Raw genomic sequence first — 27,394 nt, 5'->3', positions numbered from 1 at the left:
GTTGAAAGTATGTAGAAATGGGTCATTATGATGAGGAACAAGCAAAACACAGAAATTTTGTCATATATAACCTCGTGACTTTTCCATAGCCACTCCAAGCATTTGTTGGTCTCTTTATCTTACCGCTTTTACGCCCTACAAACCACACAATGACTGTACTATCAGCAAGACTGTTTTTCAACTAATTCCTAGAGACTTTCTAGCTCCTAATGGATCTAAGCAACTGTAAAAGGATAACTGAATAGATGTCCAACAGAAAAGGTATGGTCCACATGAAAGACAGTATGCGCCATATAATTCATTTCAAGCCAGACAGCATTTGAGTGAAAACTGTAGAAGGTAAAAAGCAAATGTCTTTGAACAAATCTAATTCTTAGCCTTGGATCATTAATAAGGATTTTTTTTAATGACAGGGGGTGAGAGAGGACAGTCATCTACTCTACAGCTATTAAGCTGAGATCAGAGACACAAAATGAACTTTCATGATATAAACTGGAAAAAGCAAGAATATTATAAGACTGTTCTTATTTATTACCAGGATAAAGCTTTTTAATAGGATGCTTACATAGTCTTCTAAGAAGCTTTTGACAAAATTATACCCAACTAAGTCCAAAATTTTTACTTGCTTGGGGGACACAGGTGTCACTCACAGGTCTTGTTCAATCTATGCTAATATAGCACAGAAAACTTGATTAAATTCTTTCTATAAAGATACTACAGGATGTTACGACGTTTTATAAAGGATTTTAATCCAATTTTAGAAATTCAATTCTGACTTCTACCAAAATGAGTCCCTCAAATTTCTACAATGTCTGCAAAATTCCATCTCTGATTTCTGAATTGCTCCACTACTATACAGAGGTAAGGAAACCTCAAATCCTGCTTAAAACTGTACACAAGACAGCACACAAGTTGAAAGAATATTAAGGACATGGACTGTTTTATCCTTCCTAGAGAAGAATTTCACAAAGTGGTAGGATAAATGGAAGGATGAAAGTCCAGAATCCTAAAAAGTGGTGACAATTATAAAGTCAACGTAAGACAATAGATAAAAATCAGTGAAGTATATATATAAGAAATCTTGCCTTACCAGTTTGCTGTGAAGCATCTACCAATAGCACAATTTTTGATCGATTATCAGGACCTGCTGCATTTGTCTCTTTCTGAGTAGCTACATTTTTCACCAGCGGCCTTTTGCTTTTTATGTGTTGTTGTAAAAGCTGTTGCTGATTTTAAGTTAAAAAAAAAAATTAAGATCTTATTCAATGTAGTAAACACTATAAAACACACACCCACAATAAAATACACCTAAATGTATGCTACAAATTAGTGACTCCCAAACCATGTAGAAACAGGGTTACTGTGTTACAATTGCATGTAATTATCTGCAGCCAATCATAATAGGTGAAATAATATACACACATTTATACACTATTTTTCAAATAATCATTTAACACTACTATAATTAATAAAATACAAATTCATGTTGTTATTTCCTTTTTTAATTTTGTCAATCAATAACTAATAAATAATAGTATAATCATGTCAAATACAGGGTTGTAAATTTTTATTTAAAAGGGTAATAATCGGGGGGAGGGAACTGGCTCAGTGGTAAAGTGCATGCTTAGCATGCACAAGGCTCTGGGTTCAATCCCCAGTACCTCTAAAATTAAAATTAAAACTAAAATTAAATATCAAAAAGGGCAGTAACCTATCCAACTGTTAAATTTTAGTTTCACGATAGCAATACAGTACAAAAGAAATTTCTGCTTTAGTTGAAAAAGAAAATATTAAAAAGCTGATCCTTTCCTTAATTTTTTAAAATAAGTATTCATAACTTAATAGCAATTTATACAAATGAACTCCAAATTTAACTTCGATTCAAGTGCTGAAAATGCACTCTGAGAAATTGTTACTTCAGTATTTGGGAATTACATATAACTATCTTATTTCCAATACTTATTTCTTTTCATTCTCAGAGGTTCCAAAAGGATTTCCCTTGACCCAGAATGTTTCCATGAATGAAGACCAAAATAAAAAGCTTTCAAAGCAACTTCTGTTGCTTATTTGTATTTTAATCTGTAAAAAGTGTGCCAAAAAACAGCAAAGACTTTTCACCAAAGAGGCTGGGCTAATGGAACCTAGGAAAGCATCAACTCCTAGATAACAGTCATAAGACACATCTAATCACTCTGTCTTCCATTAGCTCCAAAGTGCTGAGAAGAAACATGGTTTTTCTTACTTGCTTTGATATTAAGGCCTCAACAGAAAAATAACCTTTTAGTTAAGAAATAACTACACAGAATAAACCTTAATTCTCTTGTGATTTCAAGGCCTTTGTTTTTTGCTTTTTTGTGTTTTTTACTTACTTAAAAGGCTGGTGCTGACTAAAGGTCATTTCACAAATTTATCTTTAATTTTCTTCAGCCCTAGGAGACCCTGTGTTCATAGCATAGTAAAGCATTCCTTAAATAACAACGTGCTACTCCTACTGAAAACTGACAGAACAAAAACAATGAAATTGAAGGGATTTAATGAATCACAAACGTTCTTTTCTATAGTATCTCCTGCTTATTTCTGAAGAGTAACTAACACCTTGATGTGTGTTAGCCACTCAACACTGCTAGCAAGGGAGCCAAACCAACCACTTATTAAAAATGGTGCCACTATGCGATTTTTATCACTAAATTAATTTGGAAATATCTGTGCACTTTGTTTATGTAAACTCTCTGAAGGAACTTGAAGATGATTATAAATCATACCACCAATTAAGAATGAGGAATAAAAATAATGGGAAAAATTATTTTATAAATGCTACACCCTTAATTGTTTTTTAAACAGTAAATTCAGCATTAAAGGCTAATCAATACAAGTAGCAAATTATTTACACTATTACTAACAAGAGAAGTATCAAACATAAAAGCCAATCAAATTTGGTCACTTACTTTTGGTACCACTGGTCCTCTGTTACTGTTTCTGCTTCGGTGACCAGACAACGGGAAGACCTGTCCAAGCTGATTTGGACGCTCAGTGCACTCTGTGGTTATAGTACTGACGGTATTTGCAGCCTGAAAAGTGTTGGAGTAAGGTGTAGGAAAAGGATGATAGAAACCCATGACTTGGGCACACGGTGCTGGCATCAGCTGATAATATGTGTACTCTGTAGAAACAGGTGGCTGAGCAGATATAATGGGGTAAGCAAGGTATGGTCCAGCAGGGTTTGGATTGGGCTGTTGCCATCGTATATCACTGTTATATAATGGAAACTGTCTGTAAAACCAAATCAAAAAAGAAGAAATCTATTGACATGTATGTATAAAGGCAGTGCTAAACCAAAATCTCAACTTATTTTATGAAAAAAAAATACAAAATAGTAGCTTCATATTAATGCTGAAAAAGAGATAAAATTACCATTTTATAAATTTCCTTGCTATAATTAGAGATTTTTATGTACATGTAATAACAATTTAATTGATAGTATAAAGGAACTCAACCTGATAGTTTACTGCGTTTCAAAATTTTAAAAGTACATACCATTCTTATCTGTAACTCTCCCCTCAACCTCCTCAAGATATTTCTGCCTGAAAGTTAAACACCTAGCTGCTAAATCTGCCAATAAAGGCAGTCCAAAGTTCCCATCCAATGGTAACAACTGTGACAGCCTTCTGCAAAACAGCAGGGTAAAGTGATCGTTCTGTAAGGTGGTCATTACAACGGGTGATTTGATTCTTCTACCTCTCATTCTTCAGCTCAGGCCCAAGGCCTCCTACTCCTCTCTTATACTCCCCTAATGCCAAGGAGGGGAGCCAGGGAGTCAGTCTAGCTCGTTCCCTGGCTCCCTTCCTTGGCAATGGAAGCAGACTCCAGGTCTAATGGAAAGAAGAGAAGAAAAAGGCAAGCTTGTTCACTGCCATCTGATCTCTAGCATTAGAGATTCTTCTAGTGCAATTCCTATTAAGCACCAGCAAGATCCTTCCTGTCTCAGCAATCCTCCTCACAGACAGCTGCTGCTGACAAGTGAGGGGTCGTAGGTCACATACATCCAGAATTTCCTAAAGAAGGTGCCCTGGCACATGAGTGCGCCACAATGATTATAGACGTGTAGAAATACTGATTGTCTTAGCCCTCAGGGGTGGTTGGACAAAGGCTAAAGCCTAGCCGCCTCGCTCATTCGTCCCAGAGTGCTGGAGACGGACAATTTTCTGTGTGTGATATAACTTGAAAGAGGCTGAAAGCAATAAAATGAACTACACCAATGAAGTGTTAATCATTCAGTCTAAGCAGGGTTAGAAAGGCTATCGTGACTATCCCAAGTTACACCCTAGTCACTAGGTCACACATTATCTTAACTGCAAGCATTCTGCTAAATCACCCTGTGACTATAGCACAGAAGCTAAATTTAAACTATAATCAGAGTCTAGGGATATTTGCTAACTAACCACAAAAGCATCAAAGTTAAGGACCATTCCTTGGTAAATTCTTCTTATGCCAGACTGTCTTGACAATTATGTTAGATGCCTATCCTCAAAGAAGGGTTTCTGTTCACCTCTTTCTGAATAATTCATTCTTCCCTTGAAGTCAAATTATTTCCAACAAATGTCAATGACTTCTTATGGGAGATAACATAAAAAGAACTCAATTTTCTCTTAGAAAGAATGAGAAAATAGTAATAATCCATGTTAACAATTTTTAAATTTCTGCATCATTTGGTTTTATTTACTCCTCTTATAAAATAGAGAAATCGTTAATGTTTAAAAGTTACAAAAGGAAAAAATTAAGTATGCTTTGCCAACTTCTATATTTCCCTACCCCTTTCTTCTCCCCAAAAGAAAATAACAAAAAAATTACCTATTGGACTGGTTTTCCTGCACAAATGGATAACAAGTAATCAGGTAGCTGGGAATTGGAGTTGGTTCTACACCAGAAACATTTCCATTATCATTTGGGAGTGCCATAGGGATCATAAATGTATCAGGATTCTTCTTCTGGGGAATAAATGGCTCTACCTCAGCTGACAGCTTGACATTCTTCAAAGAGAAAGTAAAACACATTACTAACAAATGAGCAAAAACTTAAATAATACAAATTCACAATTTAACAGTAGAAGAGTCAGTCTTTACAAACAGTAATTAGACCTCTTCTCAGTATTCACAATATAGTCAAAGGACCACCAATGTCAAATTAAAATAATTAAATATGATTACGTTATTTAGACAAAGACATCAAATAGGGAAAAACTTATCAAAGGTTACTACATTTCAATGAAGTCATTTCTTATGTAACTAAAGTTGTTAAAACAATCAACAGTACAAGGAAGTCATACCTCAGAGTCCAAAAATAAAGCTGGTAGTAAAAAATCTAGCTCTTCAGACAAAACAATGTGTCTTAAAATAATTTTGTTGGGGGAAAAGAAATCATTAAACAGAATTCTGAAGGATAATTACTCAATATTTGTTTGAATAGTCTAAAACATAGTCTATTTCTGTCCACTTCAGGAAATTAGATTAGTATGGTTAAATTAAAAGGAAAGAAAATGTCCACGATTAAAAAAAAAATTAACATAACTTTTGGTTCATAGTTAAACTGGGAAAAAAAGGAGTACTTCAGTTTCCCAGTAGACAAACTGAGTAAATTCAAGTAATCCAGAATATGTACTCCATTTTAGTTTATTTTGTATCTTATAATCTATAGAGATTTAACAGACACAATAAACAAACTATAGCATTAAGGATGCACATATGAGTGACAAAACTATAAAGAAAAATAAATAAGACCCATGAAAACCAGGATAGGAACTAGAACTACCCTTAGGAAAGAGGGAGCTGTCATTGGGAAGAGGCCCTGAAGAGCTTCTAGGGTGCCTGGCAAAGTTCTACATCCTAACCTGGAGGACACAATTCATATAATAATACACTTAACTGTACATTGGTTCTATGCAGTTTTCTTTCTGTATGTTATATTTAACAACAAATTTTTAAAATTTAATGATAAAAAATAATCTATAGGCATATTCTGTAAAAGCAGAATGTTAAAAAAAAAAACCACATAAAAACCACAACCTAAAGAGATATTAAACACTTCTTAATGAAAACAGTAAGTGGAATACAATCCAACTTTTCAACAACTCAAATCAAACTACCTCAAAGCAACAGTCCTAATCAGAACTTTTTCCCCACTAGTGTGGCATTTATTAGATGCTCCCATTAATGCACATTTCTCAGAATAAGTTTCACGCACGTTTCTCACAAAGGTAATCAGTAGCAAATCCAAGAAAATCTAAAGAAAAGACTTGATATGCTAAATCTATAGCCTTTATTCAGAAAATTATTCTCCAAAGAGACGATTGTAAATATTCAGAAATGCTTGTAAAAGAAAAAAAAAAGATGAGGGAACAGATCTGAACTCTGCAGCAGTATTAATTCAGTATCTTTCCTCCCCATCTGACTTAATTTTGAAATCTGCTTTTGCACTATTAACCAAATCTGAAATGGATAACACAGTTGCACTCACAAATATCTGTGAACTGAAGCTGATTTCTTAAATTTCAACAAAGGAGAAAAACCTCAAACACTAATAGTGTAAGTCAGTGATTTTCACTGTGACAGTCATTAGGTTTCAAAATTTATCGATATAAGGTATAAAATATCAACCTCTGAATACACGAGAACTCTGAATCTCTTTATAAATCTGGACTAGAAGACACTGGATTTCTTTTTTAACACAAGGTATATGGTTATATTAAATTCTCAGCCCAATGTGAAAAAAGGAACAATACTAATATAAAGAATAAGACAATTTAAAAATAACTTTCCCTGACCACCCCCCCAAAATAATACCAACTCATAAATTACTTTGGTAACAACAAATGCAAATTCTTGCACAAGTCAAAATTGCAGTAAGTTTTTTATACCTAGTCTCATTTGTACTTCATAAGTTTTATGAATTTAGGCAACCCACTATTCAAAAAGTGTCACGCATAGTTTATAACTAACATCTGCACATACACACAGAACACACAGTATATATCCTTAAATATCAAAGTTTGTATTGGTTTCTATTCTAAGTGCAATACTAGATATCGGCATTCAACAATAAAACTAACAAACACTGAAACGATCCTTTGTTTTTAGTAAAAAAAAGAGAAGCTGCTGTAGTCAACAGCTGCACAAACAGAAGATGTCACTAGTAGGAACAGACTGGCAAACTTTCTCCTATAGTTACAACTCCATATGGTTTTAAAAGTTGTTCATTGTGAATCTGGAGCCTTCAGTATCATACATCAAAATGTAGCTTCAGTTTTTCTCAGGCCTTAATAGTAATATTAAGATCTCAAACTATTTTTAAAATTCCACATAATAAAGCCCATATAGACAATACGTTAAGCAAGCAAGATTCTGGCAATATTTTAATTTGTATAGAAATCAAAGGGAAAAATGTCTTATATAGTGGACAACAAAACAGTATGAAAAAGTGGCCTAGTTACTTCATACAATGATATTCCTCAGTTTGAATTTCTGTTCAGTCTCTCTTCTTTTGCCAAGATCTATTTTTTGGAAATCAGAAATTTTATAGCAAATTTCTATCTCCTTAAAGAAAACAAAATATGGAAGAACTCTAAACACAGAACAAAATCTAACTATTCTTGTACCTCTAATTTGCTTTAAAGTTATCTTTATCTTTCAGAAATTATTTCAGAATTTTCCAAATTAAAGAAAAATTGTAATCCCAGAAACCTGTATTTGAAAAAAACTTCAGCTATTTCACATTCATTTAAAATTCTGCATATATTAAAACAAATGTCAATAAAACTGTAATGTGAATAATCTAGAAAACCCAAGAATTCATCAGAACAATAAGTCATAAAAACTTTATTTGAAAGTTTATTAAACAAATGCACTCAGATCATTGAGAGCCTATATAGTTCAACAAACATGCATTAAACTCATGTTCTGAAGAGAGCACCATACAAGACTGGTTTAGGGAAAAATGGGCAAATATTACTACGAAGCACACATCAACAGAAAATGCACACTGAACTTCTCTGAGACAGAACCTCCAAAAGAGTGCAAATCATCTTCCCAGATTAAGCAACTGAAAAAAAGACACCCACTTAAAATCAAAACTGAAGTAGACCATAATAAGGCATGCTCCCACAGTGAAATGTCAGTATGTACCACACACCTACAGAAAAATATGACCATGGAAATCCTCCACATTCTTGCTAAGTTAAGGTAAAAATATGATATAGCAAACATTAAGATGTTTTACATATCATGGACAAAGATTAAAATAAATGTCTTCTGAAGGAAAAAATGCTTAAGAGATTCCTGCTGGCTTTACTGTTTTCTCACTGGAATGGCTTATACTGAAAGCAAACCATTTGCCAAAACAAACTGCTGTATACATACAAGTTTTGCAACACTTCAGAAAGTATTGAGGGAAAAAAAATCAAAGTATTTAACTTAGATTCTGCCCACTTGCTTTCCTATCCATACATTTTCCTCCTTAAAACAGATCACATTTAATCCTGTTAAAATCTAAGAGTATTTTTCTAAAAACCAACTTTCTAAATTTAATACTAGTTTTTGGATTATCTAATTTATTAATTCCTGTTTTTACATTTATTTTCCTTGTTGCTTTGAGGATTTTTCCTCCTAACTTCTTGCCTTGGAGGCTTAATTTCTAATTTCCTTTTAAAATGTTGAACAATTAAAGTATTTATGTCTATGCATTTACCTCAGAGTATAGCTTCAGCCACATCCTACACATTTTCATATGTAGTATTTTATTAGTTTTTCAATAACCTAAAATTCTACCTTTTTATTTCCTCTTTGATTTAAGGGCCTAGAGAAAAATACCCTTTTAAATTTCCAAGTGGTATTTTCATTAAATGAGCATTATTTACTTTCTTTTTTATCATAAAAGTATTATTTTTAAAATCTGTTTAAGACAGATCATTTACTTAGATTTATAAAAGCTAACTATAAGCACTATTGAATAATACACATTTTAGAGTAACTTATTAAGAATATATCTAGTTTGCAATGCTAATATTATTTGAAGTTTACAAATTACTTAAAGAAAAAAAATTATAAGCCAGATAATTTTGTATTTTTACTGGTAAACAGCACTTTGCATGAAGTGATATGCATTTATTACACATTTGGTTTTCTAAGAATTAAAGGCATTACTGGTTAATAATTTCATAAATTCTTTTAAAAGAACTTATCTAATGTTAATGTACTAAAAATTAAGCAAATGTTTACATTACTTGATAATACAAAAGAAACTGTAAACCTCAAGTGTTCTGTCACATCTTAAGGCCATTGTTTATTAAAAAAAAATCTTAAAACAGTCCTAAATTTCCTAAAAATAGAAACACTAAGCCTTATGAACAAAATAAACTCCATGATTTATTCTTCATGTCCCTTTACACCAGCTCTTTTTTTTTTAAGAACAAAAAAAAAATGCACTATACCAAGTAATACCTGTTTTCTGGCAATTAAAATTAAGCTACTTGTTTTGATTTAACATAGTCTTACTAAAAGAGAATACTCCTGAGACTCTCTCCTGATTATAAAATTCTTTCAGTCATTACTGCAATTAAGACTATTATCTAGTACGCTTTCCCAGTAATTTACTTCTTATATTCTTGATCAACACACAAACAATTCACTCTTTTACACAAAGATTTTTTGAAAGGTAATTCAAGAACAGCAACATGAATGCCTTCAGGCAAAACATGCTTAGAATTTTTTTTTAAAGTTACACTTGTGCAATATTCCAAGGATTTCAATTTAAAAAAAAATACTCCAAGGATTTCACTTAGGTTAAGACAAAATGCAGAGAGTGTATTAAGTACTATTCTTTAAAAATCAAACTTCTATGAATTGCTAAAGATTACAATATCATGAGTAAGTTTTAATGCTGTAGATATTCCCAGAAATTCTGACTATAAACGAACACTGATTTAAAATGACAAAACAAATGTATTGTGAGAAAAATGGAAATTCAGCATATAAGGTATATGTTTTTAATGACTTTTCCCTATTAAATTCACTTCATTAGTACAAATATAAAAGTATATTGAAAATAACCAGATAAGCCTTTACATTACTCAAAGCCATTACATTGTTGAATGGTTTGGTGAAAACAATCAAGAACTCCACAAGGTGGACAAACCTCAGTTCTAGCCCCTAACCTATCGTTAAGGTAATGGTTCTGAGTCTTATTTCAATGATGGATCCCTTTGGGAATATGATGAAAATAATGAGTGTTGCCCCAGAAAAGTGCTAATATAAAATGAAGCAGACTCCTTCCAGGTCATCCACAGACCCCTGAATTAACTGCGTACAGCATGAACTAGGCAAAGTAGCATTACTTTTTGGGATCTCAGCTTCCTGTGAATGTGTGTGTGGGGAAAGCGGGGATTGATTCAAATTGTTCTCTCATTTAGGGTTAGGCTAAGGAAGAAGCAGGAGGTACTACACGGAAAAAAAAAAAAAAGGAAAAATTCTGCGACAGAAAACCTACATTTATGATTTTTTACTGAACTTTAAATTTCTACAAGATTATAATAGGTGGTGGACTCTGGAAAGATACATATAAAAGACGAAGTTTAAATAATTTGCTCATTGCACTGGCTGTTAAGATAATCAGACATAAATAGCTATGCTAAAAGTTACCATCTAAATAATTACATTTCCTCTAGGATGAAAGGAACCTTAAGTATACATATGGCAGCATTAAGAGTTACAGTTCTGGCATCACTGTGAAGAAATAAAACATTTAACCCTTTCATTAGTGACACACATACAAGAAAATCGTTCGAGAAAATTTCCTATTCCTTTGTCAGGCTTTGAAATCTCAGGCGTTTTTCATAGATACCTTAAAAAACTGTTTCCCATTAAATTAGATACAGGCTGTATATAGGATACTCTGGATCACAGGAAGGCCTGTATATATTTGCCAAAGGGCCCCAATCAATTTTGCTTTGGTAAATGCACATTGCTTCATAAAACTCATTTGTTTTCAGAGTCATATTCACATAAAGTTTTTTTTAAATAAAGCTTTTGTAAAAAAAAAAAAACCCAACAACAAATACAAACAGGAAACTGCTCTTTGCCTGCTAAAAGAGCCCGATTTCAAAATCAAAACTGGCTCTGACTAGTTACATATATAGAGATACAGGAATTTGGGAAATCTCTCATTTTTCAGATGTTATCCATTCGTAAAGTAATTAAGCAAATCACTAGTCTCTCTTTTTCCTTCATCTATTTGTCTAGTTAATCACTGGGCAAGGCCTACAAGTGAAACGGTGAAGGGATAGTGAATAAACTTCAACTTATCAAATTAGGTCGTTTCATACAGGTCTGAAGAGTGGAAAATACTGAAACTTCCGGGAGGAAGAAAATTATTATTTTAGATTATTTTTAACACTGTCACCATCTCAGCCTCCCGGCATCTACTAGCTTGGATAATCAAGAATTTGATGCAATTAAAAACTAATGGGACTACTTTATGAACATGAAAATGGGCTCGGAAACGAATTCGTGCTTCCGGTCCTACACCTTTAAAATATAAAGTCGATTTTTAAAAAACATTAATTTTTGCAAAATAACTGGCAAGAAGGGAAAGGGAAACTGTAGTATTTCATACCTAAAAGGAAACACCTCCCTAAAAACACTGCAAAAACAAAATGCTTCGCTCAAAGGAACGTAGTTCTTAAAAAGCCCATAAAACCCCCTTTATCTGTAGTTATCACACATTCTCTGACAGTTTTTCTAAGTGAGAAGCCTTTAAAAGCCTTTCCACCTTGAAAACACATTCCAGGACTGAAGGGGGGGGGTGGTCGCTGGAAGTTATAAACCCTCCTTCCAAGAGAGCACGGACAACTTGGGAGTCTACGGCCCCTCACACCAGGCAAGGAAGGAGGGGCAAAAGCGAGTCCCCAGCCCGGGGAGCCGGGGGTAACGGGACTGGAAAAGCCCCCAAGCTCGAGATAGCATCTGGAACAATGCAGAGAGTGGGGCGCCGCCAGGCTCCCGGGGGAAGGAGGTCTGCGCCAGCAGGAACCCGAGAGCTCCGTCTGTCCGGGCCCACACTGAGAGACCAGGGCCCGCCCGGGAGGAAGCGGCGACCCCCCGGCCCCCCGGCCCGGCCGGCCCAGCCCGAGTCCGCATACCTGGTCTGTGGGGGCTCGGTCCATGGCGCCTGCAGCCGCAACGGGCCCTCGTTAGTCGGTGTGGAGAGCGCCTCGGGCCGCTTTCTCCATGGCCCCCCGCTCGGGTCGAGACCGGGCTCCGGACCTCCGCCCCTATCTAGCTGGCCCCGACGCCGAGTCCGGCTACGCCACTGGCGGAGGAGGCGGCTCCAGCTCCGGGAGGAGGCGGTGGCGGCGGCAGCCTCGGGGAGGGATCATCTGGGACGGAAGCCGCGGAGGGCCCAAATGGGCGGGAGGCGTAGTCGGAAATGGCGGTGCGCAAAAGGGAAAAGTGGGGGAGGGGCGGAGCGGGGCAGTGGGCGGAGTGAACGCAGGCGGCCTGGGCAGGCGGTAGCCCAGCCCGACTTGGCTGACGAAGAGGCTGAGGCCCGGAAAAGAGTCCCAGGAGCAGGTGCCCCGAACAGCTCTGCTCTTTGCACGGGACTTAGCTGCCCCTCTGGACTGTTAAACTAGAGGAGTGTGAGGCCACTTGGGACCCAGGACACCCGGGTTCCAGACCTCGGAGAGCGCTTCCTTATCCCAAACTACCTCCTAGTGAGGTTGGAAGAGCTTTTAGCTGCCCACTGTACATAGGATCCTTCCTTATGTTATCCAGCTGAGGGGATCAATACCACAGAACGACCATCGGTGAGAAACCGAGTCAGGAGACTCCACAAATACTGATTAGGTAGATAATTCATTGTCAGAGTCCAGGTCCACCTCTAGGTTCATCTTCAGGCTGATCTCCCCTATCTCAGAACTCCTAATTTTACCTAGAGTCTGTATATCCCACCACCCAACAGGTAAATTGCATGTTTCTCCACTGGGCTTACTGACCCTTTTATCTCCAGTTCATTAGTTTCTTGAGGAAAGAGACTTCCATGAAACTGGACACTTGGTAAACATGACAGATTCCCTGTGGGCATCTCCTCAAACACACCCTTCAACACTTCCGTTTTCCCCTAAGAGTTCTTGCTTGCTTGTCGGTTCCAGGGTAAGGAAGAAACATAAAAAGCTATGTCAGCTTAATTACACTTAAGTGAAGGAATAGAGCAGAGGTGACTCCTATTTGGGGACTGGTGTGGAGGTTCACGGCTGGGAAAGAATTTTAAGAAGTTTGCTTTGTTATGCTTCAGGAGACATCAATAAAGACTTGCACTGCTTTTTCAGTTGGTCTGGTTTTGTTTGAATAGGACTCCAAGAAGAGGTTAGTCTCTGACCCACTGACTATACTTAAGTTGATATATTTTGACCTGGTGAAAGGAGCGATACTGGGTCAATAAGACTTACATTAAGGCTGGCAGCAGACACTGTTTCTAAGGAGAAACATTTATATTTGTATGTAGAGATCTCTCATTTATTTAGTTAACACTTCTGCCTTCTCATTTTATATGTGTGTGTGTGCATGTGTGTATATGTGTGTATATATATGTGTGTGTGTTTAAACTGCCCATGTATGTATATAAATGTTACATACATGAGCAATTTGTGTTAATGTTATGCCCCTAGTGTCTATCAATGAATGCTGAATGAATTTCAGTTTGCTCAGAAAAACTACGCTATTTATAAGATGTAGTTATGTAAACTAACAGATGATCATCCTTCTTCATAACTGAAAGATAAAAAGAACTCTGAATTTTCAGAATGTCTCCCTACTGGTGATCCCTAGCCATAAGATACCCTCATCTGAGTAAAAATAATAATAATGCAGTAATAATACAGTCATAAAAATACTATGGTACTTTGGTTTTCTTCCTTTAAGGAATAATCTAAGGAAACTGAAACATAGGATCTCTAAGGATCTTTCCACAATGTAGGATTTTTATGACTATGAAATAGTTCTTGCTGAGAATCTTCTATGTACAAGACATTCATTTAAATTATAAGAACAGAATTATAAGAACAAAAATGTCACAGTGCCCTTCTTACTTAACAAAAACCTGGGAAAGATTGCAATAGCTATCAGAATAAAAATTTAAATCTATGGAGAAAGAGAAGACTTTTTAAAACACTATATTTTACAGGTGATATGACTGAATTTTAATTAATTATTTAATTCAGCAACAAATATTTAATGCGCCAGGTGCTATGGTAAGTACTGGAGATATAGCAGTTAGTAAGACACTGAGGGCAAGCCATGTTTGTCTTGTGGGCATAACGTGCATAGAACAAGTAAATAGAAGTAAGCTGAGTGTCATGAAAAAGGAAGTTCAATAGGTTCTACCACAGTGTGGGATGGAAGGTCAGGGAAGTCATATTTAAGTAAACAACATCTAAGCAAACACCTGAAGGGTGAGTAGGGGTTATGATAAGTAAGGAGGAAGAAGGAGGACAGCTGTTCCAAGAAGAGGAAATGGCATGTGTGAGGACTCTGGGGTAACAGAGAGAATCCAGTGTTAGTACTTAAACAAGCTCACTCTGTGAAATGAGAGTTCTGGAGGAGAGGGATAATCCAAGAGAGCAAGGCCTCTGAGAGGGTTAGATGGTATCAGATAAAAAAACCAGGGGAAGAAATTGACCTCAGAGGGGAGTAGGGACATGGGGTTTACAATGACAAAAGAAAAGGAAGAAAGGTTAGATATGACTACAAATACATTTTGTAAGTTGAGGAAATGCCTGTCTAATGGTTTCTGTTTTCTCAGTGAAGTGGGAGGCAAGGTTATCTGCTGACAATGCTCCCTGACTTCAGACTATGCTATAAAGCTACAGTAATCAACACAGCATGATACTGGCATAAAAACACACATAGATCAATGGAACAGAATAGAGAGCCCAGAGTAAACCCATGCACTTATGGTCAATTAATTTATAACAAAGGAGGCAAGAATATACAATGGAGAAAAAACTTTATCTTCAGTAAGTGGTGCTGGGAAAACTGGACAGCTATCTGTAAAAGAATGAGATTAGAACATTTCCTCAAACCATATACAAAAAGAAACTCAAAATGGATTAAAGACCTAAATGTAAGACCTGAAACGACAAAACTCCTAGGAGAGAACATAGGCAGAACACTCTTTGATATAAATAATTGCAATATTGTTTTTAAATCTCTCTCTTAAGGCAAAAGAAAGAAAAACAAAAATAAACAAATGGGACCTAATTAAACTTAAAAGCTTTTGCACAGCAAAGAAAACCATCAACAAAATGAAAAGATAGCCTATGGAATGGGAGAAAACGCTTGCAAATGATGTGACCAATAAAGGGTTAATATCCAAAATATGTAAATAGCTCACATAACTATATATCAAAAAACAAACAATCTGATTTTAAAATGGGTCAGAGAACCTGAATAGACATTTTTAACAGGCACATGAAAAGATGAGATGCTCAACATCTCTAATTACCAGAGAAATGTAAATCAAAACCACAATAAGATATCACCTCACACCTGGCAGAATGGCTAGCATCAAAAAGTCTACAAATAATAAATATTGGTGAGGATGTGGAGAAAAGAGAACCCTGTGATAGAAGTTGGTGCAGCAACTGGAAAACAGCACGGAGGTTCCTCCAAAAACTAAAACTAGAACTACCATATGACCCAACAATTTCACTACTAGGTATATATCCAAAAAAAAACCAAAAACACTAATTCAAAAAGATATATGCACCCCAGTGTTCATAGCAGCATTATTTACAATAGCCAAAATATAGAAGTGACCTAAATGTCCATCAACAGATGACTGGAGGTACATATACATATACATATACATATACATATACACACACACACCCAGATGTGTGTATACACACACACACACACACACACACACACACACACACACACACATATATATAATGGAATATTACTCAGCCATGGAAAAAATGAAATTCTGCCATTTGCAGCAACACGGGTAGACCTAGAGAGTATTATGCTTAGTGAAGTAAGTTAAAGAAAGACAAATACTGTATGTTGTCATTTATATGTGGAGTCTATAAAAATTAAAGCAAATGAACATATATAACTAAAACAGAAACAGACTCACAGATACAGAAAACAAAGCAGTGGTTACCAGTGAGAAGGAAGGGTGGAGGGGCAAGATAGGAATTTGGGATTAAGAGACACAAACTACTATGTATAAAATAAGCAACAAGGATATGTTGTACAACACAGGAAAATACAGCCATTATTTTGTAATAATTTTAAATGGATTACAATCTACAAAAATATTGAATCACTATGTTGTACATCTGAAACTAATATAATATTACAAATAAACTATACTTCAGTTTTTAAAAAAAAAAAAAGGAAAGAAAAACTATACTTCAGTTTAAAAAATAAATAAGTAAATGTTTGTCTTATTCACTGTTGTATCCTCTCAGCCTAAATCAATGCCTGGCGCATAGCACATGCTCAATAAATATTTGTTGAATAAGTGAACATGTGATATGATTTTAAATCAGGATTCTCTCATCCAGGGTTGGGTTTTGTTGGGCTTGTGCATTTTATTGAATGAGCTGGATACAGTAGGGTGCAACCACAAAATTCATTTATTTTTTACTTCACTGTTTCTTCAGATTTTCTGAGGACTACTTCTTTTTCTGCCCTGGATGAAATTTCATGAAGGTCACACAAAATTCATTCCAAGCTAAAGCTTTTCCTTTTCCCAAGGTCAGTCCTGCTTCAGGCTGGAAACCTGCAGTGGGAAAAGTGGCACGGGCCACTTTTATTTTGTTTTCTATCTTTACATCTCCACCTCCTCCACCTTAACTCCTTGCTGATTTAGCTTTTAGATTCCTCCAGGTTTGGGTTGTGAGGAGGGTTGGAGTGGGGCGTGGAACTTCTCAGATGTCTCAAATGTATAACATGCATGAAGCCCTTGGGTCTCTGAGGGTTCAACCCTCTGCCAGATCCCTTGGGTACTCAGCCAAGCGGCCTTCTTGCTGGACTCCCTTTTAAAGTGGCTCTGGCAAATTTCATACCACCATTCCTGGGAACATTTTGCTACATTTGATTCATCACATATCCATCGTCCATCCATCCATCCATCCATCCCTCTATCACCCCATTAATCCATCTTATTTTTGGTGCATAACAAATTGCCAACACAAGTACACTTTTCCTTGGGAAAAACTCATGTATTCACAGGTAGGCAAAGTGCAGCTGGTTTGCAGCATGCTCTCTGTCTCTCACTAATCTGCTTTTGGTTTTCTCCCGAAAGTATCAGATCCCAGGTTCCTGTATTTCCCCAGACTCCGGGCAACATGTATCAAGTTCTCCAAGCATTTCCCTGAAAGCTCCTCTCACATAGCTTAAGGAAAGGAGTAGCATCTCTTCCACCACCCCACTCCCCACGGTGGGTGTGGGTAGGTATCAGGTTATCTCCAAAGCAATACTCCTCATGAGTCATCAGTCCCCCGACTCAGCCCCTCTCTATGGGCTGGAGGTGAGTGATGAATAATACCCTTTCTTGGCACATCTTGCATAGCTGATTAACATCTGGCTTTAGATGTAGGAGTACTTGGCACCTATCTATTGTCTTCGGGGGACTCAGTCAAAACAGACAGTATCCTCATTGAATGTCATGTGACATGCTCATTTAACAAATTTTTTCTGAGCACCTGTTCTGTGCCAGGCACTGGTCTAGGTAGTAAGGATACAACAGTGAACAAGATGAAGTTCCTGGCCTCCTGGAATTTACCATTTAGTCTGGGCGACAGACATTAAGCAAATAGAATAAGAAGACAATTTCCTATAGATATGAATGCTGTGAAGGAAAGGAAACGTGCTAAGGTGATGAGGGCAGATGAAGCAGGGGATGGACTGCTTTCACAGGTCGACCTCTGAGGAGGTGATATGTGACCTGAGGTTGCAAGAATATAAAAGGTAGGGGGAAATAAAAGCAAAGCCCCCAGGAGGGAAACAGCTTATCATTAGAGGGATAGAAAGGAGGAGACAGGTGTGAATAGAGAATTGGTGGGAGGAGAGAGTGGCATGAACAGTGGATGGAACAGGAGACCAGGGCCAACCCAGGTCATGTTAGGGATTTGGGGCCATGGTAAGGAGTTTGGATTTAATTCTAATTCCAGAAGCCATTTGGAGACTTTTAAAGAGGTGCACGGAATTCATAGTTTGGCTGAGTGCTGAAGAGCCAAATGTTAAAATTAATACTTAACTTTAAGTCTATAACAACAAGTCTGAATGTTTATTAAGAATTGGGTTATTCTTACAATTTTATCATAAAAAACTTTAGTAGTCAAACTTTAGACGTTTGAACAAATGCTGGAATAACTTCTCAGCATTATCGTTCCCATGTGTTCCTGCAGTCATCATACCACATGTTGTGATCTTGAATAAAAACCCACTCTCAACTGACATCAGATGAGCAAGGTATTTTTTGGCTAGCTTTGCTGATACGGCGTACTTCCGACAGTGATGCCACCTGCTGTTAAGCTTCTCTTCCCTTCTAATGGGAGTCAAGACAAAGTTTTATCTGCTTTATCTCCTGGCCAATAGGGGTAATTCGGTTTCATAGAAGCCTTCTAGAAGCTGATGCTTGTGCTCTGATTGAAGAAGATGCTTTGCGAATATTTTCAGATGCAGACCTAAGATGTTACTTTCATTTAGAGTTTCAATTTCTCACATGTTTCTTTCTGCACACCTTTTATTCATAAATTGTGTGTATATTTTTGGCTCAAGAGGGTATCATTTTCTTCCTAAACTTATCTAGTCAATCTTTCTTACAATTGCATTAACTTTCAATTATTTCCCTATTTATTAAACTATTTGAAAGGTCTTCGTAATCTTTTACATAAAGTTAACAACCTTCACAATTACCAGTATTACTGCAATTTGCTCTATATTTAAACTATTAATAGAATTTCAACATAAGGATCACATCAAAATGCTTACCTGTGTTTGAAAGTGTATATTCATATATTAACAATGACTCTGACTGACATACCTTCTTATTATTACTTATATAGTTATGCTGATTAGATGTGATGGTTACCCAGTGAGATCACCTGATGGAGGGTCATACCAAGTTTAGGGTTGCCAGAAAGTGAAATAGGAATTTGACAGTTTTTTAAATCGAGATGTAGTTGATATATAACAGCTTATTAGTCTAAGGTGTACAAAATAATGATTGGATATATGTGCATCTTGCAAAATAATTCCCACAAGTTTATTTAACATTCATCACCACAGTTACAATTTTTTTCTTGTGATTAGAACTTTTAAAATCTACTTTCTTAGCAACTTTCAAATATACATTACAATATTGTTAACTATAGTCACCATGCTGTACGTTACACCCCGAGGACTTATTTCTCCTATAACTGGAAGTTTGTAACGTTTGACCACCCTTACCCACTTTGCCCAACCCCCTCCTATCACCTCTGGCAACCACCAATCTGTTCTCTGTATCTATGAATTTGTCTGTTTGTTTTATAGATCCCACATGTAAGTGAGATCATACTGTACTTTTCTTTCTCTGCCTGACTTATTTCACTTAGCATGATGCCCTCAAGGTCCGCCCATGTGGTCACAAATGTCAGAATTTCCTTTTTTAATGGCCAAATTATATTCGTTTACATATTTATATAATATACATATTATATATGACATCTTCTTTATTTATTTATCTGTCAGTGAACACTTAGGTTGTTTCCATGTCTTGTCTATTGGAAATAATGCTGCAACAAACAGGGTGGTGTAACGATCTTTTCAAGATAGTGATTTTGTTTCCTTTGAATAAATACCCAGAAATGGGATTGCTGGATCGTATGATAGTTCTATTTTTAATTTTTTGACGAATTTCTACTGTTTTCCAGAGTGGCTGCAACAATAGGGGTTTTACATTTTGACCAAATAACAAGGCCATAACACAGTTTAAGTTGAGTATACATCTCATTTTTTTGCAGGAGGGTAATGATTTAATGATTTAAGGGCAAGAAGGTAGGTAAGATGACAGATCATGGAATCAAAGCTCCATAAAGATAGTATTTAACCAAAAATTGCTAGAGGCAAAACATGCATGTTTTTAGCATATAAGATGCTAAAACCACCAAAATGTCTTTATATTAGTGGCAAGCTGATAGAAAAAAGGTCCAACTGATATAATCAGTGGTGTGATGGAAAGGTCACTGCTAGACTGAGTCAACAACTTGGATGTAAATGTTAGCTATACCCCTTCTCAACCATGTGTCCTTTAAAGTCACATAAGCCTTTCTGAGCCTCAATTCCCTTATGTGCACACACAGTACATTGGGTTGTTGAAAGACGTTAAAGGAATGAATGTGAGAACATGGAGTGGAGGGTTCTCAGGGTTCTCAATCTGAGACACTTTAAAACAAAGATGCGTCATGACACTTCTCTCTTCAAACCCTCCATAGGAGCTTCTCCCCATCTCTCAGTAAAAGCCAAAGTCCTTAAAGTGGCGATGGAGGCCGCATCCTCAGGCCCCACCTCTGGCCTCGTTTCCTTCTCTTCACCCTCACTCACCCAGCTCCAGCCACACAGCAGCACTGGCCTCCTTGCTCTCCCCATCACCTTCCAAAGACAGTCCCACGCAGTAGCCTTTGTTTTTGCTGCGGCCACTCTTCTCTCATTTATCCCTCAAGCTCAAGCCCTTTGCTGGAATGTGACCTTGGAGGCCTTCCTTTAACCTATCAAGCATACACACGATCCCTCTCCCCTTCTAGCCTTTTCCACAGTACTTACCACCATCTAAAATGTTCTATATTTTGTTTGTTTTGTTTGGTTGTTGGTGATCATTTTCCATGAGAATATAAATTCCACAAGGTCGGGGATTTTGTTTGTTTTCTCTACTGCTGGGTAGCCCTAGTGCTTAGAAACTTAGAAGCCCTCACTAAATACTGCTGCTATTCCAAATGGACGCTCTGAGCAAGCACCTCACCCAGCCTGAAAACTTCAGGGATGGCTCACTGCCTACTCCAAATGTAGTCTGTGCTTTCCTACCTCCCTGACTTTACTCAGGTTGTTCTTCCTACAGAGGATGCCCTTTCCATCTTGAAACTCATTTCCTCCATTTTCTGGATGAAAAAGATCCTCCTCAAAATTCCTCTATGTTGTTGTGCCACATCCTGCCTTAAATTGTTTGTGTACTGTGTATAATTATTTATGTAACTATTTCCATTCTCAGAGTGTACACTCCTTGTAAACAGTGTTACTCAGCAATGTTTGTTGAATGAACAAATGAGCTCACCTTTGTAGCTGACTCAGACATTCACCAGAAGAAGGAAGAGAGGTAATTAAATGGCAGGTTTAAATGGCACCCCGCCCCCACCAGCTCTTGGGAGAATATAGGTTGCATGTGAGTAAAATAAAAACAGAAGTTGATAACATCCCCAAATAATTTGTGGATGGTAAGATCAACCACATGATGGATCAACAACTATAAACTGCCCTATGAATGATCTAGTTTAGGTACGACTGAGTAGAAAAGGAATGAGCTTATTGCATAAAAGGACTCCATAAAAAGCATGGCATTCATTTTTATGGTGGTGAGGTCGTCAAGCTAAGCCAGCTAAAAACAGGAAATTACTTCCCAGATTTATTATGATGTCCTTCAGATAATTTTCATGAACTATTCCAAATTTCAGTCTTTTTAGAGGATGTTATCTTATGAGAGTGAAAAAAATAAATCTCTGGCATTTTCCCTTCATTTGGAAGTGCTATGTAATCTTTTTTTTTTTTTAAAGTGAAAGTAGATTTATTCAGGGAGATAAACACTCCACAGAGTGCAGGCCATCTCAGAAGGCGAGAGAGACGGCCCCAGAGCATAAATTCCTCTGGCAAAGTGAGAGCGACCTATGTAATCTGAAATTGAAAAATCTCCTTCAACTCTGCGTGTTCTTTTCTCCCCCTGACTTTAAAAACCTTTGTTAACAAGTTATCTAGATTTTTCAAATCAGTGACTCATACCCTCAGCTCCCTAAACTGAGGTTCTTTCTGGAATGTCCTTTCTGAACCAGCAGGAGCTCACTTCATCAGCAGGGCTTGATTTTTGGAGCCAGGAATTTATGAAGCTCAGCCTGTGAATGTATAACTCTTGTTCACCTTGGTATGTTACCAGTTTTCCCTGAGGCTTTGAACCAGCTTGACCGAGCAAGACATGTGTCACCAGTGTCAGAAGGGAAAATAAGAAGGGGTCGTTAAATAACTAATGCTGGCAGAGGTAAAGCCTCTGAAAAACATCCCACTCCACAGAATACCATCAAAAGAAATAGATGTTACAGATGAGATAATTTTTTTTCCTTTTTCTTGAGTTTTGAATGTTTTTGCATGAGTAATATTATAGCAATAAGAGCAGAATAAAAAAGAAAGAAAATCACTCACCACCTCACCTTTTTAACACGTGAAGGATTTTTTTCTAGTCTCTGTGCATCTCCATGCATAGACATCTACATGACATAGTTTTGAGTCATGTGACCCAGAGGCTCTCAGGACTTTCGCACAGTGAAATGTCAGCCCACTGTCTAGAAATGAGGTGGGAAGAAATAACTGCCCCCTACTCTGGGGCCTGTGTAAATGAGATCTGGGAGTTTGAGGGGAGCCCAAAGCGGACTGGGGGAATCTGAGAGATGAGATCCAGGACGGATCCCACAGTATCCTCACTCAGCCTGATGCACAACCCAGGAGGCCCAGACACCCGTCCCTGACCCTTGAACACAACAGGGTTTTCCCACAAGACCTTGAATATCATTTCTATCCCTTTAAACAACAGCCGGAATCTTCATGTTGACAATTATATCAAATCAATAAACCTTTGCCAAAGTATCTAGGCCCTGCATTATCTCAGCCTGTGGGTAGAAGGTGGTTATTACATAACTATTGAGAGAGAAAAGGTAATAATATAAAATCCTAAAATTATGTTAGAGATACAGGGAATACTTCCCTGTGGTGATTTCATCCCCAAAGGCTCATTCATACGGAAGTCAATAAAAAACTACCCAGGTAAGTTTTTTTTTATTGTTTCACCTGCTTATAAAACCCCAGTCTCTTCCCCAGTCCTTCCACAATCTGAGCTGGCAGAACTCTTAAGGAAGACAACTGTAGCAATCCTGGGCTTGGTGCTTCTGGCTGCCTGCCCTATTTCTTCATGTTGATTTGTAACAGCCCTGTCATTCACCTGCCAGCGGACCTTGGGGTCTCTAGATTCCCAGCTGTGCTGAGCCCTAACCAGTTACTTTTCACAGGCTTTGAACTTGTGAAGTTCTCTGAAAGAGAAACAACAGGAACCGAAGCCTCTGGCAGTCAAGAGTAAAGAACCGGAAAGTCTGTTCACAATGACCCCTTGCTGAGTAGTAGTATTAACGACACTTTAAGTTGATGGTGCCTGAAACAGTGCTCAGCCCATTACAGAAGGCGTCTCATTTAATTGTCACAACAATCCTTGAAGGAGGAATGATTGTCTTTTTTTTTTCAGAAGAGGAAACTGAGACATATATCTAAATTAGCTTACCTAAACTCCAGTATAGTTAGAAAGTGGAAGAACTCGAATTTAAACACAGCAAGCAAAGGAACTTGTACACAAGGAGACCCCTCTTTTCAGAGACACTTCACAGTGGGAGGAGCAGGAGGTGGAGAGGGGTTGTGATAGAATCCCGCACGCCTAAATTTCCCGTTACCACCCCAGCTCACTACGTTTCCCTTTCTTTCCCTCCTGCTCTTCCTTCCCATTCTGCCCTTCTCTTTTCCATCTCTCTATCCTTTTGTATTTTTTTCTTGTCTGCCTGTTTTCTCACTCTGTAAATGCTTTACTCGACTCAGAAACTTGCAGCCGTAAAACAGCTGCTCACCCTAGCTCTGGAGTGTGACTCATTACTACGGCGTTATACTGGGAAATGAACAGAGTGAGACTTTTCATTCCAAAGCATCCAGTGTGCCTGTGCTCACTGAATTCAGGTCCTGTGGGTTAGCAGCTGATAGCATCACAGCACTTTCACATTCAAAGGTGTAACTCAGTCTTTGCCTTCTCCACCCACCACCCTGTGGTGTCTTTTGAACTATGTCTCGTGTAACATCTTGCAATTCCACTGCTGCAGGTTCCCCTGCAGATGTTTGCATGCTGTGGGAATCTGTGACTCAGTGCTGTTCTTCTTCCTTCTGTCACCTTTGTTTGTGCTTTCTTTTGTGCCTTTATGTTCTTGAAACTGTATGTTAGTGTGATTAGTTTGGACTTAGTTTCAAAAGCATTAAGATGTTCTTTTTATTGCCAAGGAAAGTGTGTTCTGAGAGAAATATACATGCTGTATTCAGAGGGAAAAGATGCAGTCCTGTTATATAGCAAGTTGGACATCAGATGGTGAAATTCACTCTCTAACATTCTTGATAAGAGTGCCGCACCATTCATTGATTCATTCACATATATTTAAATATGCCAGAAGTAGTACATGCTATAAATAAAATTTAAGTTTGATAAAGGGATGAAAATGTAGAAGGGCTATATTAGACAGGTTGGTCGGGAAGGCCTCACTGAAAAAGAGACATTTAAGCAGAGCCCCGAAAGGAGTAAAGGAATGAGCCCCACAGACATCTGGGGAAGAATGTTCTATATAGAAAGGACCGCAAGTGCAATGGCCCTGAGATGGAAAGCAGTTTGGTGAGCTTGAAGAAGAGCAGGAAGGCAGGTCAGATTGGAACAGACTCAGGAGGAGAGAAGCACCAGACACAGGAGTGCAGAGCCTGCTGGGCATTCATAAGTAGTCTCCATTGGACTGTGAACTTGATGAGAACCGACTGGAAGGATTTGAGCAGAATAGTGACAAGATCTGATTTGTTTTAGAGGTGATGTCCACTGTGACGTTGACTAAGACACTCTTCTTACCACTGATTCTGGTCAGTAGTTAGAGATTTGAATTTCAGAAAAGGGAATTCACCTCCTAGGAGAGCGCTGCACTTCATCTTGCAGAACCCTGCTCTCTGTTTCAGTGCTGCTTGTGGGGGAGTATTAAATGAGATGTTAAGGTTTGTAGACTTCACTCTCACCAAAGTGGGTATAGAGGGAACATATCTCAACATAATAAAAGCTATATATGACAAACCTACAGCCAGCATAGTACTCAATGGTGAAAAACTCAAAAGCTTCCCACGAAAATCTGGGACAAGACAAGGCAGCCCACTCTCACCACTCCTATTCAACATAGTCTTGGAAGTCCTAGCCACAGCAATCAGGCAAGAGAGAGAAATCAAAGGGATCCAAATTGGAAAAGAAGAGGTAAAAGTGTCACTATATGCAGATGACATGATACTATATATAGAAAACCCTAAAAGGTCCACACAAAAACTACTAGAAATAATCGAAGAATTCAGCAAGGTAGCAGGTTACAAGATTAACATTCAGAAGCCAGTTGCATTTCTTTACACTAATGATGAATCAACAGAAAAAGAAAGTAAAGAAACAACCCCCTTTAAAATAGCACCCAAAGTAATAAAATACCTAGGAATAAATCTAACCAAGGAGGTGAAAGACTTATACACGGAAAACTATAAAACACTGATTAAGGAAATCAAAGAAGACTTTGAAAAATGGGAAGATATCCCATGCTCCTGGACTGGAAGAATCAATATTGTTAAAATGGTCACACTGCCCAAGGCAATCTACAGATTTAATGCAATCCCTATCAAATTACCCAGGACATATTTCATAGAACTAGAACGAATCATAATAAAATTTATATGGAACCATCGAAGACCTAGAATTGCCAAAGCATTACTGAAGAGAAAGAAAGAGGCTGGAGGAATCACTATCCCAGACTTCAGACAATACTACAGAGCTACAGTAATCAAGACAGCATGGTACTGGTACAAAAACAGACATATGGACCAATGGAACAGAATAGAGAGCCCAGAAATGAACCCACAAATTTTTGATCAACTAATCTTCAACAAAGGAGGCAAGAATACACAGTGGAATAAAGACAGTGTCTTCAGCAAATAGTTCTGGGAAAACTGGACAGTAGCATGTAAATCAATGAAGCTAGAGCACTCCTTTACACCATACACAAAAATAAACTCAAAATGGATCAAAGACTTAAACATAAAACAAGACATAATAAACCTCCTAGAAGAAAATATAGGCAAAACATTATCTGACATACATCTCAAAACTGCTCTCCTAGGGCAGTCTACCCAAGCAATAGAAGTAAAAGCAAGAATAAACAAATGGGACCTAATGAAACTTACAAGCTTCTGCACAGCAAAGGAAACCATAAGTAAAACAAAAAGACAACCTACGGAATGGGAGAAAATTTTTGCAAATGAAACCGACAAGGCTTGATCTCCAGAATATATAAGCAGCTCATATGACTTAATAAGAAACAACCAAACAACCCAATCAAAAATGGGCAAAAGACCTAAACAAGCAATTCTCCAAGGAAGAAATACAAATGATCAATAGGCACATGAAAAATGCTCAGTATCACTAACTACTAGGGAAATGCAAATCAAAACTACAATGAGGTATCACCTCACACCAGTCAGAATGGCCCAAAAGTCCACAAATGACAGATGCTGGAGAGGCTGTGGAGAAAAGGGAACCCTCCTACGCAGCTGGTGGGAATGCAGTTTGGTGAAGCCACTGTGGAAAACAGTATGGAGATTCCTCAAAAGACTAGGAATAGACTTACCATATGACCCAGGAATCCTGCTCCTGCGCGTATATCCAGAAGGAACCCTACTTTAAAATGACACCTGCACCCCAGTGTTCATAGCAGCACTATTTACAATATCCAAGACATGGAAACAGCCTAAATATCCATCAACAGATGACTGGATAAAGAAGAGATGGTATATTTATACAATGGAATACTATCCAGCCATAAAAACCGACAACATAATGCCATTTGCAGCAACATGGATGTTCCTGGAGAATGTCATTCTAAGTGAAGTAAGCCAGAAAGAGAAAGAAAAATACCATATGAGATCTAAAACAAAACAAAACAAAACAAAACAAAACATAAATACAAAACAGAAACAGACTCATAGACATAGAATACAAACTTGTGGTTGCCAGGGGGCTGAGGGGTGGCAAGGGACTGGGATTTCAAAATGCAGAATAGATAAACAAGATTGTACTGTGTAGCACAGGGAAATACATATAAGATCTTGTGGTGGCTCACAGCGAAAGAGAATGTGACAATGAATATGTATATGTTCATGTATAACTGAAAAATTGTGCTCTACACTGGAATTTGACACAACATTGTAAAATGACTATAACTCAATAA

The 27,394-nt window shown here is 37.5% G+C and overlaps 1 protein-coding gene across 2 annotated transcripts in view; it reads right to left on the bottom strand.

Annotated features, from left to right (window-relative positions):
- The window catches only part of SECISBP2L (SECIS binding protein 2 like), a 46,403-nt gene extending 33,916 nt beyond the window's left edge, over positions 1-12,487 (bottom strand). Inside the window, exons 1-4 of one of the 2 annotated variants that reach the window (XM_072962484.1) lie at positions 12,185-12,487; positions 4,849-5,027; positions 2,946-3,270; positions 1,091-1,226 (exon numbers count right to left, since the gene is read on the bottom strand). In XM_072962484.1, coding sequence (XP_072818585.1) covers positions 1,091-1,226; positions 2,946-3,270; positions 4,849-5,027; positions 12,185-12,208 — 664 coding nt within the window. In that variant the 5' untranslated portion in view covers positions 12,209-12,487. The remainder of the gene's footprint in view (positions 1-1,090; positions 1,227-2,945; positions 3,271-4,848; positions 5,028-12,184) is intronic. The other variant, XM_072962483.1, reaches the window with a different exon arrangement.
- Between the last annotated feature and the right edge of the window lie 14,907 nt (positions 12,488-27,394).

The sequence above is a fragment of the Vicugna pacos genome, chromosome 6, assembly GCF_048564905.1.
Source record: "Vicugna pacos chromosome 6, VicPac4, whole genome shotgun sequence".
Lineage (NCBI taxonomy): Eukaryota > Metazoa > Chordata > Mammalia > Artiodactyla > Camelidae > Vicugna > Vicugna pacos.
Note: the sequence above shows the minus strand (reverse complement) of the source record. Positions and strands in the feature narration are given on the sequence as shown.